Raw genomic sequence first — 15,866 nt, 5'->3', positions numbered from 1 at the left:
TGGTCAGGGAAGGCATAGTGTGATGTAGTGGAAAGCCTGTGAGCTTCAGACCTGGATTCAGAGTTCATCTAGAATGCTTGCTGTCTAGGTGACCTTGTCATGATATTGCAAGAGACGTAGTAAGAGCTATTTAAAGTATTAATTTTAAAAAGAAATTAAGCAATTAAAACAAGAAAAAATATCCAAGTAAAGATTATTCAGTTCAGTTCATTTCAGTCGCTCAGTCGTGTCCGACTCTTTGAGACCCCTTGGATCGCAGCACGCCAGGCCTCCCTGTCCATCACCAGTTCCCGGAGTTCACTCAGACTCACGTCCATCAAGTCAGTGATGCCATCCAGCCATCTCATCCTCTGTCGTCCCCTTCTCCTCCTGCCCCCAATCCCTCCCAGCATCAGACTCTTTTCCAATGAGTCAACTCTTCGCATGAGGTGGCCAAAGTACTGGAGCTTCAGCTTTAGCATCATTCCTTGCAAAGAAATCCCAGGGCTGATCTCCTTCAGAATGGACTGGTTGGATCTCCTTGCAGTCCAAGGGACTCTCAAGAGTCTTCTCCAACACCACAGTTCAAAAGCATCAATTCTTCGGCACTCAGCCTTCTTAACAGTCCAACTCTCACATCCATACCTGACCACAGGAAAAACCATAGCCTTGACTAGTTGGACCTTTGTAGGCAAAGTAATGTCTCTGCTTTTCAATATGCTATTTTTACATCTTGCAGACACTGAATACATGCTAGTTCCCTATGGTGTTGTAATTCCAGAAGATAGTAGGACCAATGAGATAAAGAAAATGAGAAAGAATGTACAATATTCCCCCCACCCCTGTCTTTGTAATTTTGCTTTCCTTGGTTTCAGTTACCTGTGGTCAGTTATGGTCTGAAATATTAAATGGAAAATTAAAAAAAAAAAACCCAGTTCCTAAATTTAAAATTATACATTGTCCTCCAACCAGCCCAGGACATGAATCATTCCTTTGTCCAGGGTATTCATGCTATATACATTCTCCCCCCGCCAATATAGGAATAAGCATAGTACAATTGACCCTTGAACTACATGGGTCAGGCTGGGGGTCAGGATCCTGCCCCTCAGGAGCTGCTTTGTTGAGAGCATATACTTAATTTCCCCAAGTTTGAGTTTCCTCACTTCTCAGATGGAGATAATAAAATCTTTCAGGGCTGTTGTGAGCATAGGAGGATGTGCGTGCCATCACCCAGCATTGTTGCCAACACATAAAGGGCACGGGGTGAGTGTTGGTTCTCTTCTCTCTCCCTCCAGGGGAACATGCATCTATAATTTTTACTATGAGGCTTTCTCCAGCCACTCAGTGAGAATAAGAACTAGCCTGAATTTCACCCTGCAAAACTGTTTTTTAAAAAAAAGTGGGCAGATGAAAAAATCTGGGTTCTTTCCGATCCATTAGTTGTTGCTCCCTTCACTGGACAGCAGCCTACCTGGGTGATACTCACGGAGTGAAGCGGGAAAGGTGGTTGACAGCAACCACGGAGATGGTTGACCTCTGTGGAGTTGATGGAAGCCTGCAAGGAGGGGAGAATTCAGGAGCAGGGCTGAGAGCAGAGAGCCTGCTTTCCTCTTCTCAATACAGCTTTGTCTTTGGTCTGCCAGTTGAAAGGGGGAAGCTGACTTACACTACTTAATATCCAGAAATTTCCAGAAAACCTCCTTGTCTTCACCCTAAAAGCCCTTCAGCCCCCTCCCTACCCTGAAGTTGAAAGATTTGTGTCTAGAAAGGACAATTATAATCCAGTACAACTTGCCTCTGTTCAGAATGAGATCTGAGCATTTTTCTGACAAAATGCTTCATCTTTCAGGATCTCTACATCTGATTTCCTTTTGGAGTCCTAATTTTCCTTATTTAGCCTAATAATTTTCAAAATGGTCTCCTTTAGATAATGGTACAGTATAGATATATTTAAGGCATTTATTCTAAAAACATTTTTAAATCATTTTATTTTTCTTTTCATGAATTATTGATGCACTAATCATGACTTCACTCCACAGTGTTTTTCCTTTTTAAATAAACTCTTTAAGAATATTTCACACAAGTCATCATTCAGTGTTAAGAATTGTACTTGTGAATATAAACAGGAGCTACATAAATATGATTTGATCAGTTTTATACAACACTGATGAGAATATATTCAGACGGCATGTGAAAAAGTGTTTTCAAATACACTTCTGTTTAGTGTTGCAACAGCATTGTGATGTGTCAGTATTATTAACCATAGTTTATGGTGGAGGACACTGAAGCCCAAAGATTTTAAATTTCAAGCAGCCCGGGATCACCAAGCCAATTAGAGTTCTGAACTAGAAATACCGATTTCCAAGTAGAGTTCTTGCCAGGATGCCACAACTGAACTAAAGTTTCAGTCAGTAAGAGCCTTAGTTTAGACTTGCATACATACTGAATCCTCCATGCTTAACATGACATCAGCTTTCCCACTGAATGAATCTTATGCTCTGTTATAAATGTTCCATTTGTAATCTTTCAACCTCTTGCTTAATTCTCTTAATAAATATGAATACCTAATTAGTCCTTTGGCATGTCCAAATGAGAACTATTTAAACTACTATGAAATAACTTTCTGGTAACTGGAAACCTCTTCAGGAACAATGCTTACAGTTTTGTTATTTTTTTTCTAATGGCACGAAGTAGCACTGTTAGTTGAAAAAGAACTTAGTGCTGAGGTCTGGTCTTATTTTCCAGGTGGCGCTGCACGCGTGTGGAGTGGCAACAGACATGGTGATCGAACACTGCCTCAAAACACGGGCTGCCTTTGTCACATGCCCTTGCTGTTACGGTTTCATTCAGAACACCTCCAAGTTTAATTTTCCAAAAAGGTGAAATCTTGTATTCTGCCACAAGGTATCAATATGGGTGTTAAATCAATGCACAAAACTCTTTTGATATAAAGTTGCAATGAGATTTCAGGCTCCAGCTCATTTCCTTTTTCCACAATGGCAAGCATTGTTCATAAGCTGCATAAGGAAGAGAGGATCTCCTCCTTGTCTGTCCTTCTCTATCTACTCCTGGATCCAGCTCTTGCTGAAGTTTAGAACAGATCTTTCGAGGAGTTAGCTGACTGGAAGTCAGCACTCCTGTGTGTACTTCTCAGAGAAAATCATCACCCTTGAGAGGCAATAGAGGGCAGTGGTCAAGTGCTTAGGACCTGAAAGTTTTCTGCCCGGTGCTGTTATTGGCTCCTCATTCTTTTGTAAATTGTTTCACTTCAGGAAATTCACTGAAACTCTTGTTACCTACATTTCCTCATCTACAAAAGGGAGATTATAATAATATCTACCTCAGGGTTTTTATGAGAATTGAATGATATACATGTAAACCACTTCGAAGTGGCACAAAGCAAGTACTCAATAAACATGAACTGCTGCTAACTACAGCAGTGGTTTCAATTCTTCCCGAGAGCGGTGATGATTAACCTGCAAGCTCAACGGCCGTGTTCACTGTCCTCCTTACCTCACACAGAAAAGGGAGACATTTTCATTGTCATCACTTTAAGTCAACCTGTGCGTTGCTCGGTTACATCTGACTCTTTGTGGCCCCGTGGACTGTAGCCTGAGAGGCTCCACTGTCCATGGAATTTTCCAGGCAAGATTACTGGAGCGGGTTGCCATTTCCTCCTCTAGGGAATTTTCCCCACCCAGGCATCAAGCCCACGTCTCCTGCACTGGTAGGCGGTTCCTGACCACTGAGCCACCTGGAAAGCCCTGCACTCACCCTAGTGGAGGGCCATTCTTGGTGTTTATGACATTTCATTTGATTTATGGTTATTGAGAATCCAGCTGATCATATTAGGCCTGTTAAATATAGGATAAGTTAAATATGTTCATTTGAGTTGTTCAGTCTACAATCTCACTTAACTGATTTTAAAGTCTCAGTTTAATGTCTTTGTCAACTTTTCCACTTCTCTGTGGACTTACTGACACTTGCCTCCTTTGTCATTAGGGGACCACTCCCAGGCCCCACTGTCCCCTTGCCCTAATCACCCTAGGGCCAGGTACCAGACAACTCTGGACAGCCCCTATGCCGAATAACAATAAAACCTACATTTTTAACATGCCTGAACCTGTGTGCACCCATGCAAGGAAGAGAAGAAAGTGATTGTGCTTCTCTAATACCATAAACAGTCTTTGAAAGAAATTCTTTGAAATGAATCACATACAGATAATGTGCTTTTGTCATTTTATGAAGATACTTCAAACTGGCATTGTTTTTAGTTCAGGATAACATTATACCCTTCAGATAAAATACATATTTTTGTTTATGGTTTAATTTCTCCAAGACTATTTCCACTCTTTAATCTTTGGTATTTAAGTAATTCATTTTTCTTTTCTATTTCAGTGAACAATTCAAGAAAACATTATCATACAAGGTAACTTTTTTAAAAATTTATTTTAATTGGAGGCTAATTACAGTATTGTGTATTTGCCATACATTCACATGAGTCAGCCATAGGTGTACATGTGTTCCCCATCCTGAACCCCCCTCCCAGCTTCCTCCCCATCCCATCCCTCAGGGTCATCCCAGTGCATCAGCCCTGAGCACCCTGTCTCATACATCGAACCTGGACTGGCGATCTATTTCACATATGATAATATATATGTTTCAATGCTATTCTCTCAAATCATCCCACCCTCACCTTCTTCCACAGAGTCCAAAAGTCTGTTCTTTACATCTGTGTCTCTTTTGCTGTCTCACATAAAGGGTCATCATTACCATCGATCTAAATTCCATATATATATATTAATATACTATATTGGTGTTTTTCTTTCTGACTTACTTCACTCTGTATAATAGGCTCCAGTTTCATCCACCTCATTAGAACTGATTCAAATGAATTCTTTTTAATGGCTGAGTAATACTCCATTGTGTATATGTACCACAGCTTTCTTATCCATTGGTCTGCTGATGGACATCTAGGTTGCTTCCATGTCCTGGCTATTGTAAACAGTGCTGCAATGAACATTGGGGCACATGTGTCTTTTTCAGTTCTGGTTTCCTCAGTGTATATGCCCAGCAGTGGGACTGCTGGGTCGTACACACTATCATACATGGGGTCTCAAAGAGTCGGACACGACTGAGCGACTGAACTGAACTGAACACTATCATACAAGGAAACTTTTAAAAGATCTAGATGTTTTGCTCATTTACTTTTTATTACTTCTTTATATTTTCTCTCTCAAATTTCTAATGGAGAATATAATGTAGTTACACTTGAATCACTCAGGAGCATCTAACACAGATTTTTTTTTTTTTTTCTTTTCGGCCAGTCAAGATTAATTTTCAAGTAGCTGACAAGATTTGCAAAAAGTCTGAGACTTGACCCTACTCACAGGCTAACAAGTTGGCCTGGCACAGTTTTCATGGATGCTAGCAGAAGATAGGAAACCCCTGAGTCAGAGGCAAAGGGCAGTGTTGCTCATGGCAGTAGGAGTAGCTGGACTGTCCTCAGTTTCACAGTGACTCCCTGAGCTCCAGTTCCCACAGGGCAGCACAGAAAGGGCCAGGTGATACCTACATGTACAGTGAATTGCATTACAGGGACGGAAACCTGAGCTAGGAAACCCGAATGTTTTAAGATGTAATCTTTAAGTAAGCATGCCTCCCCTTTTCTGCAGAGGGAGAGAAGGGGAGTTTCCAAGTCTGTATAGTTTCCAAGACTGTTCACTTTGAAAGGATTATCTGGAACAGAGGCAAATTTTTTTCTGTAGAAGGTAGTAAATACTTTAGACTTTGCTGGGCACTTGCAAATCTCCCACATACTCTACATCGTCCTGTCATTATTGTTGCTGGTGTACAACTCTTTGAAAGTGTGAAAACCCTTCTTAATTTGCAAACCATACAAAAACAGTTCATAGACTGAATTTGGCCAATGGGCCAGACATAGTTTGCCAGTCCCTGGTCTGGAACAGAGACAGCGCCTCTTCTCATAAGATGTAAAGAAACACAAGGGGCCCACAGAGAGCTGTCTCCCAGTGGCAGTCAGAACATTGCATAGTTTTGAGTCACCAGTCTGAGCAAAACAGTTTGCAGCTTTCTGAGCATCACTATGAACTAATTAATTGATCAGTGATGTTGATATGATACAATCTAAGAAATGGTGATTTTGAGAGAAATATACAGATAAGCCCATTAAAAGCTAATAGATTAGTTTGTATTCTTAGTTTGGTTAATTCCACTTCTTATGCAGACTCACTAAAAATATGCAATCTCAGTCTCATTTTATATACCAGCCCCTGCTTTCTAGGAATTTTACCTTCTTCCCCTTCCAACAGAGAAACTGTGAGATAAAGTAACCTAAAAATGCTCATTTCTTCCACCTTGGCCTCTATGTCTCCCTCACCTCTGCTTTACAACTCTTAAACACCCATCTCTAGCTCTGTCTCCTGCCCCGTGTCCTGCCTTTGCCTCTCCCCCTTCCCCAACTCTCCCACCCCGACCCGTCCAAGTACAGAACTTGAGTGTTCATGCATTCATCCAGAACCAGAATTATTTCATCTTGGCTTACTGGATTTAAAATCTTCATATGCTAGGGAATTACAGGATTTTGGGGAAACATTAGGACCTCAGGGACTTTATTTTCATAATATTTAAAACACCTCATCTTTTTTGCCAAAGGCCTTAAAATAAAAGATGAACTGAAAAATAAACAAAGAACAAACACTAGAGCCTTGCTTGAAATCCCTCCTCTAGGATGCTAGGTGAAAAACCTAGGGTGCCACAGCCTCACTGTCTGGGAAAAGAAATCTAAAATTTCTTGAGTCAGAAGACACAGGGCTCCCAGGCACTTCCAGAGAACATAAAACTCCCTGGTACCCCAGTTCTGTTTATTTCCTCTTCCTCCCACACCCCGAATCTGCTTGGCCACCCCACCCGCCCTTTGAGTATCTTTTAAGTGTGAATGCACTATGAAGTCTTAAACCTCTTTCATGCTGTTGCAAAATGATATCTCAGTATTTCTTAACCATGGTGGGTGGATGGCAGGCAGACCCGAATGGACTTAGTGCCCTATTATCTTGAGAGTCACTTTGCAAGTATTTTTCTCCACAGTTCAATTTAGCCAGCAAACCCGTACTGAGTACCTCCTATGTGCCTTCCCCTTTCAGAATTTAACTTCTACTGGGAAGAACACATACATAGATAATTCCAATAAAATATGGTGAGACTTATCAGGACAAGGAAAACAAACCTCCTCTGAGGTTCTGATTGTCACAACATTGTCTTTACTTAAAGTGAATCTTAATTTATAAACATATGGACAAAGGGCAGGCTTTGTGTTGACTTTTCTTCCAATTATAGAGTTATAAGCTTTTCTTCTTCCCTTTGTTTATGCCAGTTTGCAGGACCTTAATAAAAGTTATTCATTTGAATCATTTTATTAGTATCGGGCTTCCCTCATAGCTCAGTTGGTAAAGAATTTGCCTGCAGTGCAGGAGACTCAGGTTCAATTCCTGGGTCGGGACGATCCCTTGGAGAAGCAATGGCAACACATTCCAGTATTCTTGCCTGGAAAATCCCATGGACAGAGGAGCCTGGTAGGCTACAGTCCATGGGTCACAAGAGTCAGACTCGACTTAGCAACTAAACCACCACCCATTACCACTAAATTTTATACTGAGCATTAAAGTGATTTTTTTAATGCGTAAAAGTTGAGACAAAAGTAACCCTTCAAAAAGAAACAGCATCTCACAAAAACTTATTTAGTAAGTTAATGAGAATAAACCTTTAGAAAAAATTGAGTCCTCAAATTGAATATCCAAAAACCCAAGGAGACAAATGATAGATCTGAGTTTAGCTAGTTTGCTAAGCTATCAGGTAAGATCATTTACACACTTGGAAACTATAGCTGCTCTGAATGAACAGTTGTCATGGGAACACTGCAGCTATCTTAGCTCCTAATCACCTTTGTGTAGTTGCAGATTTAAGAGTGCAGGGCAGACCCTTCCCCTCTCTGTCCCTTTAAAACCTTGTTCTTCTTCAGTAAGGTAATCTTTCCTAAAATTGTGAAGCAGAAGCAATAATGTCCCTTCCGTTCTTTCCAGTCCCCTTTACAGTCTGATGTAAAGTGCATCTGCGTGCCTGAGTGGGTCACCATGCCTTCCTCCAGGGGATCTCTCCTCCTCCAGGGATCAAACCAACATCTCATGTCTTCTGAGTTGGCAGGCGGGTTCTTTACCACAAGTGCCACCTGGGAAGTGCTAAGCACATCTATGTGCGTCTAAATAGATGCACTTCCTGCAGCCTTCTGGAGTGAGTGAGAGGAGGGAGTGAGCCAGCCTCCTTTCCTCTGAAGGGACCAACTAAAGAGAAGGGTAGGGCACTGGGCCGTGGACGTGGGAGAACTACAGAGGCCACAGCCATGAGCTTCTCGAGTACTTCCTTTCCTTCTTGTAGTGGAGGAAAAGCCACTTAGAATGTCTTCCTGGAGCCATGTTCCTGAGACTCAAATTTTATTAAAAGGGAAATATAAGTGACTTTTAGGTCTCTGAGTTTAACACATTATAACCACAAATTGTAACCATATTTTGGCTAAAAGCAGCCGGTTAAAGAGCCCCGAGGACCTTCCACGCATCTGTTCTTAAGAACTACATCTGAAGAGCACTCTACTTAAAGGGAGAAAAATTATTGAGTGCTATTTTCTGAAAATGTGCTGCTTTCGAAAGTGCTGTCTGTGCAGCATTTTATTTAATTAAGCGATGTAGAGTTCCAGAAAAATAAGTGAATTTTTTTTTAACTTTAAAGATTTTTTTTAAAGCCACATTCTATTGCTTTTTCTTTCAGGAACACATGATTCTATGCAGATTTGCAGACCAGACAGCTGTCCAGCTGCCACCCCAGCGAAGGCTCATAGGTATGTGTTTTCACAGAGGAGCTGTTGCATAGATTATGTCCACCATGCCTAGGAATGAATGAACCAACGCTATACGGGAAAGTGGGAAGCCACTACATGGTCCATTTATCAGTGAGACACTAAAGTTGTTTTTCCCAGAAAAAAATCCATCTTGAAAAGAGCTCTAAGAATATTTTATCCCATTTTTTGTTAACATTAATACTTCCAAATGTATTTTCAGTGTTCATACATTGAGTAGATTTATGTTAAATATTTTTCTTACTGTTACATACAAACTGAAGAATCTCTCAAAAGCCATAGAAGAAAATACTAAAGATGGAAATATCAACTATGCATACCAAAATTGATATATTACAAAATGTATAAACAAGGATGATAATGTTTTCTTTCACAGAAAATATATACTCATATAATATTAATCATAGACCAATTTATTTGACATTTGTAATATTAAACATTACCTAACTTGGAAGAAAAATAGTATTTCAAGTTTAAGTAATGAATTTATCCAAGACTTTGCTTTAGAAAGAGAAATCATGTTTAGAAATTTAATAGCAGCTAACAGGAGAAGGCAATGGCAACCCACTCCAGTACTCTTGCCTGGAAAATCCCATGGGTGGAGGAGCCTGGTGGGCTGCAGTCCATGGGGTCGTGAAGTCGGACACGACTGAGCCGCTTCACTTTCACTTTTCACTTTCATGCATTGGAGAAGGAAATGGCAACCCACTCCAGTGTTCTTGCCTGGAGAATCCCAGGGACGGGGGAGCCTGGTGGGCTGCCGTCTATGGGGTCGGGCAGAGTCAGACATGACTGAAGTGACTTAGCAGCAGCAGCAACTAATAGCTATTGCACATTTTAGCTCTGAGCTAAATGTCCTCCACCCACTATCTCAGTAAATTCTTATAAAAATACATGTGGAATATGTGCTGTTATTCACATTTTACAGGTAGGAGAACTGGGGCAAAATCTTGCCCAGGACTGGTGATGGTGAAGCCACACTGTAAACCCAAATTATTTGATTCTAGACGTAAGGCTCCATTTTTGCAGTGACCATCAGTGACAGAGTGACATTACTGGAAGGTTAGGTTCCAAAATTAGGGCTTAACGTGATCGAATGGAGTCAAAACTGATTCAAAAGGCCACCCATTGAAGACTGTCATGACGGAGCAGAAAACGGATTGTTGATTCTTTGGCCCAGCACTGGGTGTAGTAATTAGCTTGCATTCAGAGACCACATTGTACGCGAAATAGTTATCTGTAAACTCTGAAGTCCAAGTCAGCGTAGCTGTATCATCATGGTTGGAGAAGCATTTGAGACCTGAGTCTGAAGGGACAAGTGGTTTCCTTCTTTGTCTCACACCCTGGGCGTGAACATATGGAAGAAGCTTGCAGTCTCCCTCTTTGATTCTTTTTCCTTCTTCCTCCTTTTTCCCATACTCACATTTTGAGTAGCTGAATGCATATTTAAATGCACAGTCAAATATATATATATATATATAGAGAGAGAGATACAATTTATACATATATATCAAGTTACATTTGCTACAACTCCACTAGACTCCATGAAAGAATAATTGGTGTGGTGGGTGGCGGTGTACCTGTTGATGTTTTTAGGCATCAAATGAGAAGGGAGTGGCTGGAAGGGAAATTGCTAGAGTTGAGGAGGAGCCTTTGGCAAGACTGCTGGCATGAAGGGAGGGAAAGTCAGGTTCAAAGTCACTGACTCCGTCAGTTCCACATCTCTTCTTGGCACAAGCCATACTTTTGTTCTGTAAACATTTGAGGAGGCTCCCCAGACCCTAAAAGGTAGACTACCAACAACTGAATTTCAGTTGTGAAGACACTTCTTCAACATGTAAAAACAAGAGACTCTTCCATGTAATGCAAAAGGAAAAATTAACCAGACTGGGATCAAAGCCAAGGGTAAATGAGCTGCAGTGTAAACCTAGGGTGGGTACTGAAGAATGCAGAGCATCCCATTCTGACAGAGAATGTTTCATTTTAAATTGAAGGGTAGGTGGGGTGGAGGGGGACACATTTACAGATGTCTTAAAGGAGGAACAATATTTTAAGAAAAAAAAAGAATGACAGCCATGCAGCTGTTGCTGAAGAAGGGGCCATTTAGCCTAAATGGAATTCTAGACATCTCTTTTTATAACGTTTCCATCACAGTCCATCCTTTATGGTATGGGGCCTTTTGAGGGAAATGTACAAAATATGTTGAATCTTTCGTTGTCAGTTTCTTAGCTACTGATTTTGTTGCAGGAAGGGGGACCCCTTCCAGGGCCTGAAACTGGGCTCTTGTCTAACACTCGGAAATGAATTGCCTGAGGAGACACATGTGCTGACAAAGCAAGAGATTTTATTGGGAACGGGCACCCGAGTGGAGAGCAGTAGGGTAAGGGAACCCAGGAGAGCTGCTCTGCTGCGTGGCTCGCAATGTCGGGTTTTATGGTGATGGGATTAGTTTCTGGGTTATCTTTGGCCAGTCATTCTAATTCAGAGTCTTTCCTGGTGGCGCACCCATCGCCCAGCCAAGATGGATGCTAGCGAGAGGGATTCTGGGAAGTGGACGGACACTCGGTGTCTCCTTTCCACCTTTCCCGGATTCTTCCGGTTGGTGGTGGCTTATTAGTTCCGTATTCCTTACCAGGATCTCCTGTCATAAAACAGCTCATGCGAATGGTTACTAAAGGGCCTGGCCTGGGTGGGCGGTTTCAGTCAGTGTGCTTCCCCTAACAACTTCACCTTCCTCTGTTTTTCTGGGCCGATTCATATCTTCCACAGAAGAACTTTTCTATTTCAGTTATGCCTTCACTTGTAAGGCTGTTTTAGCTTAGCAAATTCTACTGTCATTCAAACAAATCATTTTAAAATGATGGATAGGCCTTATTTATAACTGTTGAGGAAAAAAATTGAATGAATGAAGTTCTGCATAGTCAATAACCTTTTTTTCCAAGATGATGAAAAGTTTATATATTGAATTTAAAGAAATTGAAAGTGTAGAAGTAAACCTTGGCTTTGAATGTATTCAACCTCAAATCAGTTTGTTGGTTTTTTTTTTCCCCTGCTGCTGCTGCTAAGTCGCTTCAGTCGTGTCCAACTCTGTGCGACCCCATAGACGGCAGCCCACCAGGCTCCCCCATCTCTGGGATTCTCCAGGCAAGAACACTGGAGTGGGTTGCCATTTCCTTCTCCAATGCAGGAAAGTGAAAAGTGAAAGTAAAGTTGCTCAATCGTGTCCGACCCTCAGCGACCCCATGGACTGCAGCCTACCAGGCTCCTCCGTCCATTGGATTTTCCAGGCAAGAGTACTGGAGTGGGGTGCCATTGCCTTCTCCGTTTTTTTCCCCTAGCTACTTTGAAATAGAAGTTTGCGTTTGCCAAAGGACACAAAATAACTGCTTTACTTGCCAGTCAGGTTTCTTCTTTTGTTTTCCAAGATTAGAAAGAAAATTGAATACCACTGTTTCATAGGGGTGTGGGCACTCCATTAAATTAAGATTATATTACACTCAGCATTACACATCCACCTGAAATAACCAGCACACAATTGAGAATTTTCTCAAATATATTCTATTTCTCATTTCTTCATTGTATTCTAAAAACTCCAAGTGGAAAATATAATATGTCTTTGAAGTGTCCCTTTGTCTGGATGTTATTTTGGACATTCTTAAAGAAAGATTTTTTTCTTTTTTTTACAATATGGCAGATAATGTCTTTTCATAGAGCATGAAAAGGTCTTAACATGGATTTTTACCCAAGTGGGAAATTTGTAGTTTTTTTATTTGAGATTTATTTATAAATACATCTTAAAAGATTAATGTTATTTAAATTACTAGCAGCAATAAATCTGTGAAATTGTCTTATATTTGTTATTGTCCTCTCTCCATACTAATCAAGAATTAAATTGAGAGACCAAACAGGATGTGGGGGCAAACATCATTCTACATAATAGATTTTGTCATTGTGTAGAGCCCCTTAAACAAACTGACTCTGCACTATTAGCTGAAGGGCATCTCATGATACTATTTTCACATATTTCAGGAAAACAGTGCATGTTCCTGGTGGATCTGGATCGAGCAAGAGCTGCAGAAGAACATGGCTTCTCCGTTCAAGTGATATCCATGGAGCCAGAGAGCTGCTCTCCCAAAAATAACATGATCGTGGGAGTCCCCATTTAGAACAAGATATTCACATTTGATGTTTTGCCATCCCTCTCCGTGATAAAAGCCCGGTGGCATTCAGGAGAGTCTTAACATAACTAGGAAACAGCAGTAGCCATCTTGACCCTATTGTGCTCAGGAAAGAACCCAGCAGGAAAGTCTTAGAGGAGGGCTGCCTGCGAAGCATCACAAATGCTCTTGTAATGTGTGATTAAAGGACTGCTGATTTTCATAGTGAGAATCCTCTGAAGTCTCAGCTGCTGGCAGAGTGATACTCAGGAGAGGAGGTTCCATCACTGGAATAACAATTTCCTTCTCATCTCACAGCTTTTCTGATCTTGCCAGTGTGGTGTTCAGTGCAAAATAGTGTACTCGCACCCTTATAATCATTTAGAGATTCAAATGGAGACCAAAACTTGACTCGGTGGGGTTTTTTTGTTTTTTATATTTTTAGCAATTGTACTTTTTAAATAATTTTTTTCAAAAACCCAGGCAGATAGTTACAGTATGCTTGTATTTTTAAGCTGGGGTGAGTTGGACTTCTATATCATTTCATGTACTCCTTTTAAATATACTTCTCATAAATTACCAAATGAGATCATTGCTGGTTCAAACATTTTATATGAAGATATTATAAAATAATTTTGGTAAATTTCCCATTACAAGAATGTGTAATTAGGACTTAAATTCTAACTAATTAGTCAGCACATTGATTTATTAATTCAAGTCAATAAATAATTATTGCAGATCCATTAATTTCAAGATCCTGGCCTAGGTCACTCTAAGGATATAAAGATGAGTTGCAGGAGACACAGTGCCTTGCCTGTAGAAGTAAATCATGATTCAAAAGAAAGGTTCATGAATTAAGTTCTTTATATCATAATACAATATGTGGTCCCAGGATTTGTTTTTCAGATACCAATCATTTTTTATTAATTTTTTGAGGGGGTAAAACTTGCTGAGTATAACTTGGAGGTAGAAGGAATAGAGTACAGAGGCTTATTTGAGTAATTCTCCCCACTCAAATTGTTCTTATTCCACCAGCCAAAGTTTTTAAAACCAGCTGCCATGTCCTTTCTCACATGTTGCTGACTATTTCTTTACATGTCCTGAATTATTCCACTTGAGATAAAATTTATTTCATTGATTTTGATGTTTTCAACCCCTGTCCCCTATATGACTTTAATAAATGACTCTTTCATTGCTGTGGATTAAAACACAGGAATAATTTATCATGGGGAGAGGGGTTTGAACTCTTGCTTTCTAGGCTAAAATTAAATAAAAGAAGCAACCATCAGCCCTGAGTCATTTGCACCTATAAACATACCATGCTCTTTTATCCTAGAATGTCTTTTTTAAAATTGAAGTATAATTACAGACAATAAAATAACATATTTTAAGAATTCAGTTTGAGAATATTTAAGTATTCTTACTTAAGTATGGGGCTTCCCTGGTGGCTCAGAGGTTAAAGCGTCTGCCTGCAATGTGGGAGACCTGGGTTCGATCCCTGGGTCAGGAAGATCCCCTGGAGAAGGAAATGGCAACCCACTCCAGTATTCTTGCCTGGAGAATCCCGTGGGCGGAGGAGCCTGGTGGGCTACAGTCCACGGGGTCGCAAAGAGTCCGACACAACTGAGCGACTTCACTTTCACTTAAGCATATTTAATACAGTTTGTACAACCACCACCAGAAATAAGATATAATGGATTTCTATCAGCCCAAAAAATTCTCTCATCTGCTTTTTGTCCAATTTCCCCCACCCCAAAGGCAACCACTCTCTGATTTCTATTATCCTACATTTGTTTTGCCTATGTTTGTCCTTCATGTAAATGCAGTCATTTAGGATACTGTCTTTTGTGTCTGGCTTCTTTTACTCAACATGGTATTTTTTGAGAAATAGCCACTTTGTTATGTGTATCAATGATTTCTTTTTATTCCTAAGTGTTATTTCATGATATAAATGTATCAGAATGTGTTTATGCATTCTCCTATTTGTATTTATATGGATTGTTTTCACTTTGAGGATGTTATGAATAAGGTCTATGAATATGCTTCTACAAGCCTTTTTGTAGACATATATTTTCCTTTCTCTTGGATAAATACCCAATAGTAGAATTGCTGGGTTGCTGAGGAAGTGAATGTCAATTGCCAAACAATTTTCCAAAGTGGTTGTACTATTTTAAATATATTCCCACCAGCAATGTATAAAGGCTCTAGTTCTCCACATCCTCACCAACTTTTGATGTTGTCAGTTTTTAAAATTTTTACCACTCTAGTGGATGTGAAATGATATCTCATCATGGTTTTAATTTTCATTTCTCTGATAACTGGCATGTGAAGTATCATTTCTAAAGTGTCTCCTCAAGTCTTTTGCTCATTTTTTAAATCAGGTAATTTGGGGTTTTTTATTATCATGTATTCTGAATTTGAGTCCTTTGTCATGTATTGAGACTATTTTTCCCAGTCTGTGGCTTACTTACTCATTTTCATAATGAATGTTTCAATTTTTAATAAGCCTAATTTATCTGTATTTTCCTTTTATAGTTAATATTTTCTGTGTCCTCTCTAATAAATCTTATCCTAAGATTATAAAAATTCTTCCTATGTTTTCTTATAGAAACTTTATGGTTTCAGCTTTTTATATTTAGGTCTGTGATTCCTCTCAAATCAATATTCACTTATACAGGTAGGCTTTGAGGAACATACAGTTGTTTCAGCGGCATTTGTTTAAAAACTTTTCCTTATTGAATTTACTTGGCACTTCAGTTGAAAATCAGCTGATGTATATGTATGCATCTGTTTCTGAATTCTCT

General features: G+C 39.9%; 1 protein-coding gene across 1 annotated transcript in view; it reads left to right on the top strand.

Moving 5' to 3' along the window:
* Positions 1 to 15,648, top strand: part of GSTCD (glutathione S-transferase C-terminal domain containing) — a 142,679-nt gene extending 127,031 nt beyond the window's left edge. The window contains exons 9-12 of the mRNA XM_040237527.1: positions 2,725 to 2,858; positions 4,378 to 4,408; positions 8,818 to 8,887; positions 12,935 to 15,648. Coding sequence (XP_040093461.1) covers positions 2,725 to 2,858; positions 4,378 to 4,408; positions 8,818 to 8,887; positions 12,935 to 13,071 — 372 coding nt within the window. The 3' untranslated portion in view covers positions 13,072 to 15,648. The remainder of the gene's footprint in view (positions 1 to 2,724; positions 2,859 to 4,377; positions 4,409 to 8,817; positions 8,888 to 12,934) is intronic.
* Positions 15,649 to 15,866: the final 218 nt, after the last annotated feature.

The sequence above is a fragment of the Oryx dammah genome, unplaced genomic scaffold, assembly GCF_014754425.2.
Source record: "Oryx dammah isolate SB20612 unplaced genomic scaffold, SCBI_Odam_1.1 HiC_scaffold_3, whole genome shotgun sequence".
Classification (NCBI taxonomy): domain Eukaryota; kingdom Metazoa; phylum Chordata; class Mammalia; order Artiodactyla; family Bovidae; genus Oryx; species Oryx dammah.
This window is presented reverse-complemented; position numbering and strand designations above follow the sequence as displayed.